Raw genomic sequence first — 18930 nt, 5'->3', positions numbered from 1 at the left:
TACTCACCCCCATAATCAAGGAAGACTTTCCCCTAATGACCTGCAAACTAAAGTTCATTGCAGACGACCTCTTCACAAAAAAATGCTCCAACACATCCCGTAAGCGATAACCCCGCTCATTCAACAAATCCAACACATGGAAAACCCTCCAACTATCCCTTACAAACTGACAAGGGGCTTTTCCACAATAGTTCAAAATCTCAACAATGGCAACCTCATCCTAGCCTTCAACTGCCCATAACAAACCACCACTCACTACACCATAATAGAATATTTGCAACAACACTTTTTTGCTTTGCAACGGTTATTTACCGTTAGTAAGTTACCAACGCTATATAAGTGTTAGCAATGTTGTAAAGCGTTACTTTATTTTGGTGAATTTGTGGAATTAATTGCTAACGCTTGAAAATCATTTGAGAAGTGTTACAAATCCAAAAAACCAAAACAACATCGAAATTTCGAAAATAGGGAAACAAAAAAGAAATCTCGCTCGGTATATAGAAAACCTCCTTTTCTCTCTCACAACCGTTAGTTTAGGGTTTTCTTATCTTTCTCTCCTTCAACCCCTCCTGCTCTTCCCCAGAACAATCACTTCCTACCTTCTTCTTCCTTTTCTAATTCCCAACAAATGGATTGTGTTGAAACTAAAGCTTTGAAAACTAGTTTTTGGCCTGAGATGTCTGCTTTGAAAACAACAACAACGACCCAGCAAGTTCATCTGGTGTTACAAGTACTTGTGAACTGCAGAGATCTGTTTTAAGAGATGGTCAAATATTAAATGTTATTGATACTCCAGGTAGTTTATTGATCTATTTGAATTTGTGTCAGCCTTTTTTTGGTTGCCTTTTAATTAGAGTATTTGACAGGATTAGAGAAGAGAAAGTAGTTTTACAAATCATGGGTTGAGTAGCACACCCATTTCTGGTCTTAAAATGCTGATGCAAAAAATTTGTTTGTAGGTCTCTTTGATTTTTCTGTGGGATCTAACATTGTCGGCAAAGAGATTGTCAATTGTATTCGTTTGGATAAGGATGGGATTCATGCGGTTCTTGCTGTTTTTTCTGTTAGGACTCGTTTTTCACTTGAAGAAGAAGTTGCAATTCAAACTCTGAAAAACTTTTTTGGAGAGAAAATTGTCGATTACATGATTGTTGTTTTTACTGGTGGTGATGAACTTGAAGATAATGACGAGACCCTAGAAGATTATCTGGGTCATGAGTGCCCTAAACCTTTACAAGTCACGTTTCATCTTTTTATCCAATACTAAGTACTAAGTACTAACTACAATATTGGTAATTGTTTCAGTTGTCCATGTTGTATGAGCACCTGAATCTCATAGAAAGTGCACTCAAATTTTTTATGACATTGCCTGCATCATTAGATCTCCCAAACTTTTTGTTTGGTGCAATCACCACTCTTCTTCTAGCCACCTTGTCCTTCTGTTTCATCTTACATTGCCTTTTTCGGAAAATTCCCCAGATTAGTACATTACTGTTTATGAAAGAAGATATATTACATGAAAGACTTCAGTATTGATGTCTCACTGTGTCGGGTTAAGAATACACAAGTACTTATATTGTTATCAACATTGAAAATTTTTATATGAATCAAAGTTTATTAACAGTTCAAATGTGTAATCTTGATGCAAGAAATTCTTAAGTCGTGCAAAAATCGTGTTGTGCTTTTCGATAACAAGGCCAGGGATGAAAGTAAGAAGGATGAACAGCTCAAAGAACTGCTATCCCTTGTAAACAAGGTCATAGCTGAAAATGGTGGGAAACCGTATACAGATGAGTTCTTTGATAAACTAAAGGTGAAGATGCTTTTTACTTTTATATTTATAATTTTGTTTTCATGCCTCTGTCCGTCTTGCGTGTATAGCTATGCACACATAGTTGCACATTATGATTTTGAATTTGGTGTTTTCAAGTGCAGCTTTATGTAAGTTACCTTATTATCTAAACATGACTATTGGGTGAGCTTGTCGCAGTTCAAGCAGTCTGATTTGAATTTTACTTCAGTTCACCCACTTTTGAAGTGTTTGGAATTAGAAGATCCATACTTGGAATCTTTGCAAATTTAGAACCTATGGATTACAATGTACCATTGTTGTTTTGGAGTTTTCCTTATATGGCGCATGATGCCACTATTATGGTCTGTAGGAAATTAGCATCCAAGACTCAATAATGTTTTCTTACTTCTAAATAATGCAAGAGTAGATGTTATATTTAATTTCGGTTGTCCCTGTATGTGGCAAATTTGTTGCTTTCCTTTAGGCAGTCATTGAGTGTATATTGGGTTTGTCCAGTTTTGTTGAAGGAGCTGTTGGTTCCTTGAACCTCAAGATACCGCTCTTTGAAAGGAAATAGGATTTTGTTGTATTATTTAACTATGCAATCAATGTGTGTTGTATGGCTCTAGAGGAATAAATGGCATTTCAAAGGGTTGGTGATATCTATGGAGGAGTATATCGTATTAGTTAAGGGTTGTATTATTCTTCTAATAGTGCTATTTGTTGACTTAGTTCTTAATAAGCCAGTTCATCCTATTCATTATCAGAATCTATTATCATGTCTCTTTCTTTATTCAAAGCTCGTATGTCTCCACTTCTAGGTTCGCGTCGTCCACAGTCTCCATCTTCTAGCGTCTCATATCCCACCTCTCTTTCTTACAACCTACAAAGGTCTACACAGACCAACCCTGTTATTGCTTGGTTAAAAACTAATAAGACTCAGCCAATAGATGCTGCGGCACCCCAACTACCTTTCGGCTTGCAAGGTATCAAGCTTGATGTGGGGCATCCAACCCTACAACCACCAGCCCATCGGCAAAGCCCTATTGATGCACCTATCGAATCCCATCACTTAAGTGAGATGACAAATGTGTTGTTTAATCAAATAAAGCAAGAAGGTTATAAGGAATTTGATCCTCTAAATAGACCGAGTTATAGCAGTTCCGTAGTCCATGCACATGCAATCCTTCTTATTCATTATACCACCTTTCAACAGGCTCTTTTACTGTCTCTGTTAACTGGGTTTTTAGTATGGTGGATGTTAGTACCAGAGATACAACTTGCAATTCCTAGGAATGCATTTTCTACGGAATATGCTCGCCTGTTCAAGGACGCTGCAGAGGGTAGGTAAGAACATTCGGCTTTCCACATTTCAATGGAGTGTTTCACAACCAACTTCAAAATGACTTTTCAAAAGAGAAGTTTCAAACGGAGATGAAATGCGAGTTGGCTATAATAAAAAATGAAGCACACGTTGCAAAGAAGAAAGAGACTAAGCCTCTTCCTCCTACAATCAAAACTCTCGCATTGGCTACTATGGTCGGTGCTATCCTTATTGTTGTATTATTGAATGAGACTGTACTATCGGATGGTAATTAGCTAATTCTCGGATCAAGTCAGATGATGGACTAGTGGTGATAATGAGTGGAAGATAAAGACAGATAGATTACGTATGTTATCATTTCAATGTTGTTGCTTTTCGACTATTACTTAAATCGGGTCTTTGTTATGTCGGGCAGTAGTTTAGGCTTATAGAGAAAAATGTAATTCACCTAGAATGAGGCCCCGGTAACCACTATGGTACTGGGGGAGAGGAAAGTGGGTATGTGGGTTCCTCTCGCTAGAAGATAGACATATATTGCTCGTTAGAGTGATTAGTAAGAAAATCGACTAGTCGCATAGCCAGGTTCCATTTCCCTCCGAAGTGACGTAAAGGGCTTATATTCATAACTATTTAGAGTTACAAGAGGTCAGTCAGTGAAAATCTTGCAACTAACCGGCCCAGTTGATGGAACATTCACTGTGTTGCGGGCATGAAAAAGTGCTTATTATATTTACAACGGGGAATATTGATGGACGTAAGACAGAGATTATGAAAGCTATTGATGAGAGAAAGGATCTTCAAGAGCTCGAGAAGGAGAGGAAGGTAATTTATTATTTACCAAGCTATAGTCTGCCGCAGAGGGTAGGAAGGCAGTGACTTACAAGAGGTCAAAGGGAAAGTAGAACTTCTTTAGTAAAGGACTAAAAGCAACTAGTGGTGGCTGAGGCTACGGGTATAGGTAAGCATCCGGGGTTGGGATTTGCGAAGAGCAGCACCTTACGATGTTCATGACCAAATGGTAAGCATCAAGCAGACAAATGAAGTCGAATTAGCCTAGCTTAACCCTCCTTCAGAGGCCTCTACTTATTGAGTTACCTTCCGGGGTTCAAGCAGAGTCGAGGTAAGCCTCTTTTTATCCTATTTCTTTATGCATCTGGTTCTGTTATACTTATCTATCTCAGGCCACTTAAAACCATATGAAAGCCTGACTTTGGGGTATAGGGAGAGATTATCAAGATTTGCAACATCATACTTGTCACCACTCAACTTATTAACTGCCCGTTCAAGGCGACTGATCTTCTCCATTAGAGGATCGGACGGCTGTGGTGGGACGTATGGCACTATCTGATTCATGGGAGTGGGAGCCAAGTACACGGCGGCGATCAGCAGAGGTTTTTTTTCAGATCTCTTTCTCATAATGATCCACGAGGTTCAGGAATTGCGGGCTGATTCTGAACCGGGTCTCTGTGTCTAGCATCCGCTACTCTTGGTTGGCTTTGTGGTTGTGGATCTGTGTCCCCATCCCTTTCTTATGATTCAATTCATTTCTTTCTTTTGCTTTCGCCCGATGAATCGTATCGGCCGAGAATAAGCTTCCCGTGAACAAAGCGGGCTCTATCGAGTAAGCCCAATCAAAACCGACGCAAGCTCTACCGAGTAAGGGATATAAATAAACTGGTTTAGCGAAGCCCAGCATAGATCTCCTTTGCTTCAATGCTTAGGATCCGGTTCTGGTATTCGTACTATTAGCGCAAGAGGAACTACGAGATTGATCTCTTTGGGAATCCCTTGCTATAGACCCCCTTCCCTTGGGATTCCATACCGACCGCTACTAAGACCGGGGATGTTGTGTCTTTGGGTCCTTTCATAGTGGAGTTGGATGAACGAAAAGAACCTGCTCGAAGACCCCATTATTGCGTGAACTACTGCTGTTATGAAATTATCGTGTACTGTGTATACTGGACATTCATTTAATGAATCAACTACGTTAATGGCTATTAAGGCATCCTTTTGATGAATAAAATTGGCGCAGGTAGCCATTTGACTCTTGTGCGTATCCCTATCTAATGTAGGAATTCAAAGAGTTACCCTATGACCTCTTATTCCTTTTTTATTAGAAACCTTTATTTCTATTTTCTCGCTACACATATAGTTATGAACTGTTATGAAATACTCTATGCTAGAGAATACTGGTCTCTTCCAGAAAGAACATGACCAACCGATTAGGTTAATCAACCTCGTGAGATCATATATACCCGCATATTTGCATTGCCAAAATTGAAAACATAATTTTGCTATAGGATAATAATCCTTATAACTTAGCAATGAACCATAAACTTCACTAATGTCATAAGACATTGCTATTATACTCTTACCGTATATCAATGGCATATAGAGTCATTTCACTAGCTTTCTCGTTAACCCTGATTTAATGATATCACTATCCAATTCTTTAGAAAGGAATTCTTGCAATTGTAACTGCAATATTTCATATAAATCAAATATATTATTATTATTGTGAAAGGGCATAATAAGATTTGTTTCCATACCCAGTTCTAGGTTAAACAAAAAGTAACCCATAAATTGATAAGCACTAGTTGATGTATCTTGAGTCACTGGAACTCTAGAGAAACCCTCAATTCTCTCATGAGTATGTGTGATTTCAGTAGACATCACTTTTGCCATGAACTGAAATGGACAGTCCTAGGTTTATAGAAGTGGTGATTTTGTTTATATATAAAGTGTTTTAAAGCCTTTTAGAATAGCTAGATAGATCATTTTGTTGTCGTTCAATGTGTTGTGTAGGGTATCAATTTGATGGAGGGAAAAACAAGAAGCAGACCAAAATAATTGCTCCCCAATCAAATGATCATGCTCACCTCAAGCTCCTCGTCAAGGTAAAAGCTTAAAATTCCACCCTCCATTTTCTCATTTGTTCAACTTCTTACTTCCTTTAGGTGGATATTCAAATTAGGGGTGTCTCTTTTTGCCGAATTTCCGATTTTTCCGAAATCCAACCCGAAATTGGTCTGGCTTTGGGTGTAGTTTTCATGGGCCGATTTTCCGATTTTCCGATTTCCGAAAATTCCGAAAAAAAATTGGATCGGATTTGGATATAATTCTAAAATCCGATCCGATCCGAAAATTCCGAAATTTCCGATATTATTACCAATTTATTCTGAAAATATATACTTCTCTCACTATCCACTTGATTAGATCTGACCGTTCATTCATTTTCTAGTGCTACTTCCCCCACTTGAATTGGACCACCATCTGTCATTACCCGTCGCCCCGCCATAACAACAATGATATGAAAAAAAATATCATTGAGTCATACAATGACTTCCAGACCAATCCAAAAGCCAAATTCCAATAGATAAAATATTATGTAAAACTACTTAGAGTCCAAGACCATAATCCATTATTTATACAGACACTTCACGCTTCAATTTCCACACACAAAAAAAGATTGAAATATTACAAATACCCAGACCTCAACAGAATGCAATGCTTGCTATTGGTGGCTGCAGGTTTTTTTTCTCGTTTTTTCTTGGATCACTTGTTTGAATAAAAATGGGTTTTCTTAGTAAACAAGTGTGTATTGTTGTTGGTACATTGGTGTTGTGGACATGGTTTTCTCTCCCTACAACGAACATTGGCGTATGATATTCCAAAAATAATTGAAAGTAAAGAGATTTTTGAAAATTTACCAAGTATTCCGAAATTTCCGAGTTATTCGAAATTTCCGAAAGTTCAAATTGAAATATATTTTGAATCCGAAAAAAAATTGGATCGGATTTGGCTAGCATATTAGGTTCCGAAAAAAATTTGGAAAAATTCCGAAGGAGGTTAATCCGATCCGATCCGATCCGAAGTCACCCCTAATTCAAATATTTAATTAATTGCATGAGTTTAATTAGTACTATTGTATTTCTAAATTCATTATTTGTTTTGTGAATTTTTAGGAATTAGATGGACTTTGTGGAGCCGCACTATGATTTATAGTGAATGAAGCCATTACCAATACTTGGTATTGCAATGATTCGAGATTGCTTGGAAAATCGTATTGAATATGTTACCCTTATTTGTAAATATGAATTTGTAACTCTTAGAAAATATTTTGAAGTTATATTGCATACATGGTTTAACGAATATCCCATTTTTTCAGTCTTTTGCTTGTGTTTGTTATTATTTACTTGTCAAATGGTATGAAAAGGCAATGAGGACTTTATCATGGAATTGAGATGTTTGTTTCAATATAGAACAAGTAGTGTTATTTTTGCAGGTTAAGTGTGTCCTAATAAAATGAAATGGGGCAGGTTTAGCTTGTTACAAAATATGAGATTTTTTTTTATTTGCAACCCATCAGCAACGGTTCATAACCGTTACAAATTTAAAAACGTTGTTAAAATTTTGTACGAAACAAGTATAAACAAGCGGTACAAATAATATTTGCAACGCTTAAAAACCGTTGGAAACAAAACTTTCCAACGGTTAATAAGCGTTGGAATTTTCAGTTTGCAACGGTTAATAACCGTTAGGAATTTCTGTTTGCAAATCTTATTTACCATTGCAAAAATTTCCAACACTTTACCCATGCCATATTTGCAACGCTTAAAAAGCGTTGCAAAAATTATTAGCAACGGTTTTTTGCCGTTGCAAATAGCCTGTTATGGTGTAGTGACTCCTCCATCCCGAGGAACATAATCACTATTATATATCATCCTCTCCTCACTCAGGTTGTACATCTCCAGGTCGGACTCTACCCAACCAAACTCCTCCCTCAAAGCAGCATAACAACCTACCGACCTAGACTCCACCTCCTCAGTCATCGTCTCCAATGGGGAAGACGATGACACCCCAAACTCCACTACGAGCCCTAACTTTAACATCTTTTTCGCTTACAGTTCTCTCTCTTCACCGGTCAATCTCTACTTCACCACTCAAACTATCACTGGTCATAGACATTGTGGAGATCATCTCCATGTTGTGGAGATCACATCCCTATAAAATTAGCTTTTAGTTCATTATGTAGGTATGTAGGATTACGTATATCATTTCAGTATGTCGACGTAGCCAGCATGTCTATATATATATAGGGAGGGATACACCCACTCCCAGTTTCGCCTACTCCAGCCGACTCCAAATCATACCTACTCAAAAACCCAAGATCATCTTGAAATTTGGCGGTCAAAATTAAAACAAAAGTAAAAAAAGAAAAAACAAAACAAACCCTTCGTCTCGCCCAACACTAGCTTCCTAGCAAAACGAAATTCAACACCAGCAAAAAGCAAAATCAAACGAAAACAAAACAATGAAATAGAGTTCTCAAACCAAAATCAAACGAAAGCAAAATCAAGTTGTTTCAGGCAAGTAAAAAAATTTCATTTTTTTCTACATAGCCTGCATTGCTATAGTTTTTGTTGTTTTTTTTGTTCTTGTGTTTATCCCAATTGATTGGTTAATTTAAATTGGGCAAAAAAATTTAGGTTTTTCTGCATAGCCTGCATTGCTCTAGTTTTTGTTGTTTATTTTGTTCTTGTGTTTATTCCAATTGATTGGTTAATATAAATTGGGCATTTTGGATGTTGTTGTTTCAAGTACATTAATGGGAGGAGACTATGTATGGAACCTACAATGTGAGGATTGTTAGCCCATCTAGTTTTGAAGAATCCATATCTCGTTGGTTTAATAAGAAAAAGAAGTAGAAGTGGTTAGAAGGTTTAATAAGAAAAAGAAGTTGAAGTAGTTTTGAAGAGTTATAATATGTCTGTGCATGAAGAATAATATGTCATTTAAGATGTTTTGCAGTTCTACCGTACCACTTTGCAACGTTATTAGTTCTAGTGACAGGTTTAGAGGGTTCTGTAAGTAAATAATAGTAACATGCACAGGCAACACAACCATAAATAATAACAGGTTTTATAATCATATTCACGGAGACTCGATAGATATTGAGACCCTAATAACAGGTTATTCAAAATCTTTAGATTTTAGTGGACAAGCATATAGCCAGAGACTGATCATCATGTCTTATGAGATTGCATACTATCTATCTCCATAGCTCAGTACCAATTACCAATATGGAAAAGTAGTAAAAATAGAAAAAAAATAAAAGACGCTTGCGGACCATTATTGTCTGAGAGAATTGTGAATTCCATTGAGTTTCCATCCCTTACTTGAAACAGTATATCCAAAATTTAGTTATTTCAACCACATCACTTAACCATTGTTATCCATGCATTTTTTTTATCCATTCAGTAGATTAGTAGTTGCTAGATTTCTTGTTGTCGCAAATTGATTGTATTGGATCATATTCACTGTATCATTGTATTAATTGTAACAATATTTTGGAGTGGAAAGAAGAAATGAAGGAAAGAAGAAATATTTCTAAGTTATTTCGATTTGGAGTGGTTATGTTTGTTTGTTCTTCGTTTTTGTTGGGTTGCTAGAGACAGACGAAGGGTTTTTTTTTTGTTTTTTCTTTTATTTTGTTCTTTTATTTTGTTTTAATTTTGGCCATGAGATCTTGAGATCATCTCGCGAGTTGAGTGGATGAGATTGGGAGTGGGTGTTGACGATCAATCTTATTTTTGGTTTTGAGTTGTTTATTAATTGAATTAGTAGTAGAATATATATATCAAGGGGAAACTCAAAAAGAACTGTAGAATTCATATAAAGAAAGAATTATTGTCATTTTCCGAAGACGACAACTATTTTAAATTACCTTGTTACTAATACTTGTTTATTACTATTTTTGTAGTAATAATGGCTCCTCGATCAAAGAATGTGAAGAATGTAGCGAAAACCATCTACACAGGTGCTAAGAAGGTGACAATAGTAGTTCGGGTCGTGCTGGCCTGCCTGAGAAAAAAAGAGGAATGGCCATGTTGGCATCCGCACGTAGAGGGGATCAAGAAGCTACTGATCCGAGTAATATAGTAGGTGTAGGTGATTTAGAGGTAGTAGAAAAAAATAAAAGAAGGAAGAAAGAAATAAGGGCTTCTATTGTAGATGAGGACGTAGATTTAGATTTAGATTAGGATATATATGAGGATGAGGATGTCGATGTAGTTCTTCTTGAGAATTTAGATGGTGGTGATATTGAAGAGGAGGGGGATGATGATGGTGATGAGAAAGGGGAAGAGGAAGGAGAAGGGAAAAAGGAGAATGCTGATGGTGATGAGGAAGAGGAAGGGGAAAGGGAAAAGGGAAAAGGAGGATGGTGAAGAGTCTGGTGATCCACTACAAGAAACATGTTTTTTAGCGACAAAACCTTTAGCGACGATGGAAAAATGTTGCTGATAAAATTTTTGGCGACGCTGAGAACGTCGCCATTTCTCCATTGCCTTAGTTTGTGTAATAAGTTTTGGTGACGTTTTTTAATGTCACTGAAAGACTGATTCAATTTTTTTGAAAATGTTGAAGTGAGAAATCAATTTTTGGCGACGAAATGAATGTTGCAAATAGGCGCTTTGTCAATGCCAACAATTTCCAGCGTTGGTGATGGCAGTGTTTCCCAACGTTTTTTGAAAGCGTCGCTAGAGGCTACCTTTTTGCGATGCTTTTTATTGTAGCCAATTGTATTGGTATAAAGTGAAAATAATTAGAACAAATGGTACTAGCATCGCAAATTGTAGTGTTTTAGCTACGCTATTAAGATATGTCGCTAGTGTAATTGATTTCATTTGCCTAATATTGTTTTTTGGTGTGAAAAAGTTCTCCCACCCTCTCAAACTTTCGACATCTGTTGCCTATTTTTTTGATATCCAGCGCCCATGTTTTTGAAATTTTTGATGACCTAAAAAAAAGAAGAAAAGAAAAAGAATAAACATAACCGCTTTTCTTCTCACCTCCACCACCAATTACTGAATCACCTAATTCTACGTACGAACCGTCAGTAGAAGGTACACTCCATCGCTCTTTATTCTCTTACTTAGGGTTTCAAGTTTTCAACTATGAATTTGGGGTTTTTCATTAATTTGATTATCAAATTTTAGGGTTTTTATTTACTTTTTGGTTCACATCTTTTCTTTCTATATTGAATTTTCAATAATCCTTTGAATATTTACAAGACTATTGAGAGAAAGAGTCCATTACAGAGTGTACACCATGAGTCACATGCATTTTCGTGGGTAAGTTAGTTTTTAATCCAACATTTTTCTCCTTTTTATTTACTTATTCTGTTTTGTTTTTCAGGAAAGGTGTTTCTTCATCAGCATTACATACAAGAGAACACCACCATCATGGCAAAAGACCTCTTCACAAGACGTAAGAAAAATAAAAATACCCGAGTTGAGAAAAATTAAAGCGGTTCTTGTATAATACATCTCAGTAAGCCTTGAAAATTGAGAATAAGTCTTGATATTGGCTTTTAATTTTGCAGAAGACACCGAGTTGCTCCATTTATGTAGTGGCCACTATAGAAACCTTTGAACAGGAACTGGGATCGAGTGTTTCTCTATGCTTTTAGCGTTTTACTTGTAAGAACCTTAATTTAATTTTTTGGTGCTTCTGGATTCAAAACTTAGTTGCTGTTACTATTATCTTTAGTGCTTATCCTAGTTCCAACTGTCCACTCATTTCTTGTTACAGTGGAACTAGTTTTCTCTAGAACATGGGTAACAATGTAGTATGTTCTCTTTTTCTTCTTATTTTGATTTGTTTGTGGGTTTAGGAAAGGTTGTGTACTAGACTACTAAGGAAAGAGCGAGTGGACCTATGTGCCTTGTTCCTGGAAAGAGAATCCAAGGGGTACACCTATTTAACAATTATGTAATTTCACCCCCCCCCCTTCCATTTTAATGTTTATTATCCGTTGTAGAGTATTTGACTATCAGTTATTCCTTAAGGTTTAATGTTTAGTGAGGCCTTATGGAATCAGAGTTGTTAATTGTATCGGAGATGGTTCTTCACTTCTTCTACTGTTGGTAAGTTTTTTTTTTTTTTCTTAATTTCATAAATGTAATATTTTATGGTGTATGTTTCTTACTAACGAAGATCTTGTCTTCTAACTAACAGCTAACGCCAAAACTCGGGAGCCTTGTCTTTTGTAGTATATGTCTTCTTCTTCCTCTTCATATTTGTGCCCTCTATTTTGCTTATGTTTTTACAAGGAAATTTTCTCTGTTTTAGAAGAAAAAAGAGTTGGAAATAGATTTGGGGGAGCTTAATCTCTCTCTCTCGACCTTCACCAAAATTCTAACAGATGATGAAGTACTTAGCCCCATGATAGGTACAGACCTAGCTATATCCTTGTTAAAAAGCTTATGCAAAGTGATTGATTTGTGTTTTTCATACAATTTGATTTAAAAAGAGTAGTGGATATATATTAGTGGGGTTTGATTTGGATTGCTTTACTAGTGTGCTGTTTTGGTTAGAATAGATAAGATAATCGATTAAACTTTAGGATAGCAGGTAAAATAATGAAGGAAATAAGGAGAGCGTCCAGGAGATGCTAACTAATCATGTTGGAGGAGACTCTGGAACTTCAAGGACGATCTGCTATTCCTTTGTTACGGTGGATTGGGTTCCATTACAAGACTTTCATTTAGTTGAGTCAAGTAAACAACTTGATTGATTACATTGTTTGGTTGCTTGGTGAGAACCGGTGCGCAAGGGACAGGTAAGTTTTCACTTCAATGTTTCATACGGGTGATTCACTTGATATAGACTTGATAATATTTAAAGAACACTTGTTTTCCTGTCTGTCCTGTGGTAGTTGCACTGGTCTGACTTTGCACTAGAATTTCTTTTAGTTAGAGTAGGTTTTGGGATATAGTGATCTAGGATGAAGAGCTAGTTATCTAAATCTATTTACTAAGGGTTCCAGTTTCATGGTATTTGGATATCCGAGTCAGGAGTTACGCATGTCCAAAGATAGTATTCTAGCCTGCAAGGAAAACTATGCTGGACTGACTTCGCGCTTGATTTTGTAGTAGTTAGAGTTAGATTTGGGTTTTAGTGATCTAGCCAGTAAAGTTAGTACTCTGTATATGCTTTCTAACGATTCTAATTTCATGATATTTGGATTACTGAGCTAGAAGTTACGGGTTTTGAAAGGTGGACTGTTCCAATCGAATTTTAAGTGTACTGGACTGATTTCCAGCTGTGTTTTAGCATAGTTAGAGTCAATTTTAAGCAATAATAACCTAGGCAGAAAAGTTAGCACTCTATCTGTATTTTCAAATGAACCAAGTTTCATTGAATTTGAATAATTGTAGCAAGGGTTATGCTTCCTGCAAGATAGTATGTTCAAACTGAATTTATACTTGCTAATAAGAGCCCAAAACTGTAGTTCTAACCCCTTAATAATCATATTTTTAGACCAATTATGTGAGTAATAAATAAGAGTTAACACTGATTACGTGTTTTTTATGTATTTCAGGCAGTAAAGTCAATTATGTGCAGAAATGTGCTACTTTGGTGAGATAAAGGAGCAAGGATTGGTTGCTAAGAAGTTCTGTGATAAAGGCCGAGATTCAAGGAGACAAAGCCTTTCTAAAGCCCGGTAAAAACTAAGAAGTCAAAGTCAATGTGGGCAGAAACAGCACACAAAGTCAGCAGAACTTCCGAAGACCTTATCTTTGGACTCAGACCTCGGAATTGGGTTTACCTTATATCAAAACGACCGCTCGGGAAGAGCTTTCTAATGGTCAAAGTCTTGACCCAATCAGAGGATCAAAAGTGGACGAAAAGTCTGCTGAAGCCAAATCCAACTGAAGAGCCCTTTTCGGACTAAAAGAATTGGGTTTTGGGCCCGATTTTCTGGCCCAAAACATGGCTCCAAGCCCATGCACGATTTTTGGATCTGGAGCATATAAAAACAAAAGCTTAGCTCTTTGTTAATGGTAGCTAATTAGACCTAAACTATAGATAATTCTAGATCGAATTTTAATTGTTTTTAATTAAGTTTAGTTTCAATTCAATTCTTGTTTTAGATTAAACTCTTAAATCATTGTTCTTCATCGATTAGTTAAATAAAATAGTAGATTCTTGTTCATTTCGATTTTGTCATTTACAATTGTTTAGATCTAAATTCCTTTATTACTTGTTATTAATTTCCCAGTTATTACCTAAGATTTCAATTATTGTTTAGACAAATTGCATAAAGATAGAATTTTTATATGATGTCTAGTTTTAATTCAATGGGAAATGATAGTTGTATGAATCAAGGCTAAACGTCCATTAGAGGGGTTGAAGAAGCCTTGATGAAGCTTGATTTTTGTTAAACTTTGAAATCGTCGTGATAGTTATTCCACTCTAGAAACGATTAATTCACCATGAGAATGGGTTTAATCGCTCACATGCTAGTTATGAATTGGTAGAAATGCCATGTATAATTAGGGATTAGAATTACTATTTTGATATGCGAAGCATTCAATTTGGATCACGACGAGTCTTTGTTAGTAGGATTAAGTCGAGTTAAGGTGGATTCAATTCCCTTTAATTCTTTATCTAGATTCAAACCCTTAGCATTCTATCATTTTAGTTATTAAGTAACTTGTTAATTGAATTCACCTCGTAGTATAGAATTCCCCTCGTAAATCTCTCACTAGACTTATGATTGATTAGTTGACACGAAACCATCGCATGCTAAAGAACTAGGAGTGGAACGAACTTCCTACTCCACTATATCTTAATTTGATTGAGAGTAGAAAACTTTGATAAATTAGATACATGAAAAATAGTTCTAGTTTTACTAGCGTTTAGAGTTTTCGCGAGCTTTAGTCATTGGAAAAACTACTCTTTTTACGTTTATCAAATGGCACAGCTGCCATTTTAGTTCCCTTTAACTTTGGTTTCATAGCATAATTAGTCATTTTTAAGTCCCATTAAACCCACCCACCCTTGTTTGATTCATACTGTGGTTGTCCGTTTCAGCATTGAAAAGTTCCTTGAAAAATTACACGAGCTTACCTCGCTTCAAACGCTGGAACCCGAGCGACACTGCTCCTAAACCGAAGCGACCAGCTCAAACACAGAACTTGAAGTTACACGGAGCGCACCTACGCCTAAACAGAGCGTGCCTCAAGGCTGCGCCCTGCTGAAATTGCCCGATTTCCTCGGGTTTGTTTCAAACTTTCCATTTCTTCAAGTTTTTGGTGTTCTAACTTGTTATACATTAATCGATCACGCGTAAACATGACGCTTATTAAGTAAAAGCGAAGCAAGGAGGCATTCAGGTACTCTTTTCTTCCATACCTCGTGATCTCCGGTTAGAGGTTTATACTAGTATATCAAGATTGTTTGGAGTGTTGTCGTGTTTAGACTTAGACTTGCATGAGATTAAGGTCCGGCCGAGAAAAACACCGAAGCGTAATTAACCGTCAACGCGTCAACAAACACGTCTATCTAGTATACCAATCACTACACCTCTAGCTACTATTTTCACACCACCCCGACATAATGGCTGAAGAAAGAGAGACTCCTCTCTCGACTTTTACAAAGCCTTGAGCGATAGCCCTAAATCTTGCATCGCTTAGCGTAGACCGATGGGGATTTTTGAATCCCCAAACATATTTAATTTATTACCCGTTTTTCATGGTTTAGACCATGAAAAACCTTATCGGACACGCGTAGGATTGAACAAGTCCTTACAACATTCTACCATCCACGGGTTGGTGCGAGAACAAATTGCTCGAGGGTATTTCCCTTCACCTTAGCCGATAAAGGCGTCTTGGTTAATTGCCCAAGCGCCCTAATTCGTGGACTCGTGGGCTAAACTTGTTGTTTGTTTATGGAACATTTTTACCCACCCCTAAAGACGGATGAGATGCTTTCCAAGATTCATTTCTTTCGACAAAATCCTCATGAATAATTTTCAGAGGCTTGGAATCGTTTCACCGATTTCCTTATAGAGTGTCCACATCATAACCTAGCGAAAGACACGTTAGTTCGTGCCTTTTTCAAAGGACTTCTACACCACCATAAAGAAGTCCTTGACATAATGAATGGGGGTAGTTTCCTAAGTAAAGGAGCCTTGGAGGCTTACAAATTTTTAGAAGATCAAACTAAGTTTAAATAATAATGGGGTAGTGATGATATCCCCCGCTCTGCTAGTTCTTCTTCAACAGTTAAGGCCGCCGGTATGTTTGAGATGAAACCCGATCCAAAACTTAAAAATTTAATCGAATGTCTAACTAAAAAGGTAGAGGCTATTTCTATTCAACAAAAGCCTATCCCCGTTATGAATGTCAATTCCAACCCATGTAATTTCTGTTTGAGTCCTGAGCACCCTGACTCCTATTGTCCTATCGCCTATGAACAACAACAATCAGAGCAAGATAATGTTTGCTCCATTAATAGCTATCATATTCCTAATTCCCCATGGAGACAAAATCCCAACTTCAGTTGGCGAAACAATTAACAAGTTACACCTCCAGGGTTTAATAACCAAAATGTTAGGCAAGTAAAAAATTATAACCAAGCTCCACCTAGGCAAGGACAAGGACAAAGTCAGGGGAATTATAATAATTATAACAACCAAGCGCAACCACGACAAGGTCAAGCACAAGGTCAGGGTAGTTATAATAGTTATTATACCAATAGAGGTATCGTTCCGGTTAACAATAATAACTATCACAACCCGCCCATAAATAATCAACGTGAGATAGTTCCAGTCGCACCACCTGTGACTACTACACCTACACAACCGGATCATATCGACGCCTTTATACAGGTTACCCAAAAACTTTTCCAATCAATGACTCAATCGAACCAACAGCTCTTACAATCCATAAATCAGGGCATACAACAGTTAGCCCAAGAGAAAGCCCAACCAAAAGGCGTGTTTCCAGGCCAAGCGATATCAAACCCTAAAACAGCAAACACAACCTTTGAGGTAAACGGTAATACTAGTATGGAAACTACAACTGTAGATGAGCTAAATGCCATCACCACTCTCCGTTCTGGTAAAGTGGTTGATAACAAAGTAACTATGCCTATAGTTACCCCACCAGTAGTCCCTACACCGGATATCGAACTAGATACCGAAATAGAAACTGAAGAGCCTACCACTGTAGAGGTACCAGTTAAACCACAACCTAAGAAACAGATACCCAAGGTTTGACATCCAGTTGAGCCATACGCTAAATATAGAGAGAAACCATCGTTTCCCCATAAATTAGCCATGCTAACCAGGGATACAAACTTTGAGGAGATTAGGAACGTTTTAAAAAATCTAATGATAAACCTTCCTTTTCTCGAAGCTATTAAAAAGCTACCTAACTACGCTAAGTTTCTTAAGGAGTTGTGCACTACTAGGAGTAAGACCAACATACCTAAAAACGCCTTTCTAACTGAACAGTTCCCAACTTTATCAGAAAATAATGGAATTGTTAAGTACAAGGACCCTGGTCATCCTACGGTAAAATGCACCTTAGGAGAATCCCACACGACGACCATTTTATTAGACCTGGGGGCGTGTGTTAACTTACTCCCATTTTATTTGTATAAACAAATAGGTCTACAAGAAATGCAACCTACAAAAATGACGTTGCAGTTAGCGGACAGGTCTATAAAGTATCCTAAGGGTGTAGTGAAAAACATGCTTGTTAAGGTTCAGGATTTCTACTATCCTGCAGATTTTGTTATCCTCGGTACAGAAGTTGCTAACGACTCTGTACCGATTATCTTAGGGCGCCCCTTCTTGGCAACTACCAACGCGCTTATAAATTACCACGATGGTAAGATGTCCTTATCTTTTGGCCATCTTTCTATTGAGGTAAATGTTTTTAAAGTGATGAAACAGTTACCAGAATCGTCTATAGATGGGGAGGTTAGTATGATTGAGAGCTTAGCTCAAGATTATTTTAACAACACGTTTTCTGAAAACCATATGTATAAATTCCTTTCTTTTGGAACTTCAGATTTTGTAAATGACTCCTACTTAGAGGAAGTCAACACCATCCTTGAGTCCACACCGATTGTAGACCCTTCGGTTGCTCCTTATACTGAGTATGAAGACTTGCTACCTAAACAAGTATTCATTATGCAAGATGAGGACCCTGACGAAACATCTATTGACTTTTCTTCCACCCTGGTGCTTAAACCTCTTCCCCCGAAGTTAAAATATATTCAACTTGATCCGGATGGTAGTCATCCGATAATTATATCTTCTCTGTTATCTAAGGATGAAGAGACACGTTTAATCAGGGTGATTAGGGAACACCGGTCTGCGATTGGTTGGTCCCTAGCCGACATTAAGGGAATTGACCCTAATGTTTGCACTCATCGTATCCATTTGGAGGATAACGCGAAGACTTCTCGCGAACCTCAGCGTCGCTTGAACCCTGCCATGAAAGAGGTGGTTAGGGAAGAAGTCTTACGATTACTCGATGCGGGTATCATATACCCAATCTCCGATAGCGAATGAGTAAGTCCCATTCATGTAGTTCCTAAGAAATCGGGGGTTACCATGGTACGTAACGCTAAGGGTGACTATGTTTTCACACAAGGTCCTATGAAATGGAGAATCTGTATTGATTACAGACTTTTAAATGCTATGACACAAAAGGATCACTTTCCTTTACCTTTTATAGATCAGATGCTCGAACGTCTAGCTGATCATGCTTTTTATTGTTTTCTGGATGGCTACTCTGGCTATTTTCAGATTATTATTGATATTGATGACCAAGAAAAGACTACATTCACGTGTCCTTTTGGAATGTATGCCTATAAACGAATGCCTTTTGGCCTTTGTAATGCTCCTGGTACCTTTCAGCGGTGTATGCTTCATATATTTAGTGACATGGTAGAGCGCTTTATGGAAGTTTTCATGGATGATTTTTCTATCTATGGAGACTCCTTCACA

The 18930-nt window shown here is 37.2% G+C and overlaps 1 protein-coding gene and 1 pseudogene across 1 annotated transcript; one reads left to right on the top strand and one right to left on the bottom strand.

The window, feature by feature from the left end:
- Positions 1-628: 628 nt before the first annotated feature.
- Positions 629-7286, top strand: LOC147505678 (immune-associated nucleotide-binding protein 9-like). The gene is made up of 6 exons (XM_086605606.1): positions 629-635; positions 677-796; positions 960-1255; positions 1625-1813; positions 5922-6013; positions 7082-7286. The coding sequence occupies exons 1-5, from the start codon at positions 629-631 to the stop codon at positions 5964-5966; spliced, it is 657 nt and encodes a 218-aa protein (XP_086461732.1). The 3' UTR covers positions 5967-6013; positions 7082-7286.
- Positions 7287-15901: 8615 nt separating this feature from the next.
- LOC147505677 (small nucleolar RNA R71) lies at positions 15902-15995 on the bottom strand (annotated as a pseudogene).
- Positions 15996-18930: the final 2935 nt, after the last annotated feature.

Source organism: Coptis chinensis, chromosome 4 (genome assembly GCF_015680905.1).
Source record: "Coptis chinensis isolate HL-2020 chromosome 4, ASM1568090v1, whole genome shotgun sequence".
Classification (NCBI taxonomy): domain Eukaryota; kingdom Viridiplantae; phylum Streptophyta; class Magnoliopsida; order Ranunculales; family Ranunculaceae; genus Coptis; species Coptis chinensis.
The sequence above is the reverse complement of the archived record's forward strand: the minus strand, read 5'-3'. Positions and strand labels throughout refer to the sequence as shown.

Coding starts and splice junctions, on each gene's coding strand:
- LOC147505678 (XM_086605606.1), top strand. Junction 1,256..1,624: donor AAGTCACGTTTCATCTTTTT/ATCCAATACTAA, acceptor GTTTATTAACAG/TTCAAATGTGTAATCTTGAT. Junction 1,814..5,921: donor AGTTCTTTGATAAACTAAAG/GTGAAGATGCTT, acceptor TGTGTTGTGTAG/GGTATCAATTTGATGGAGGG.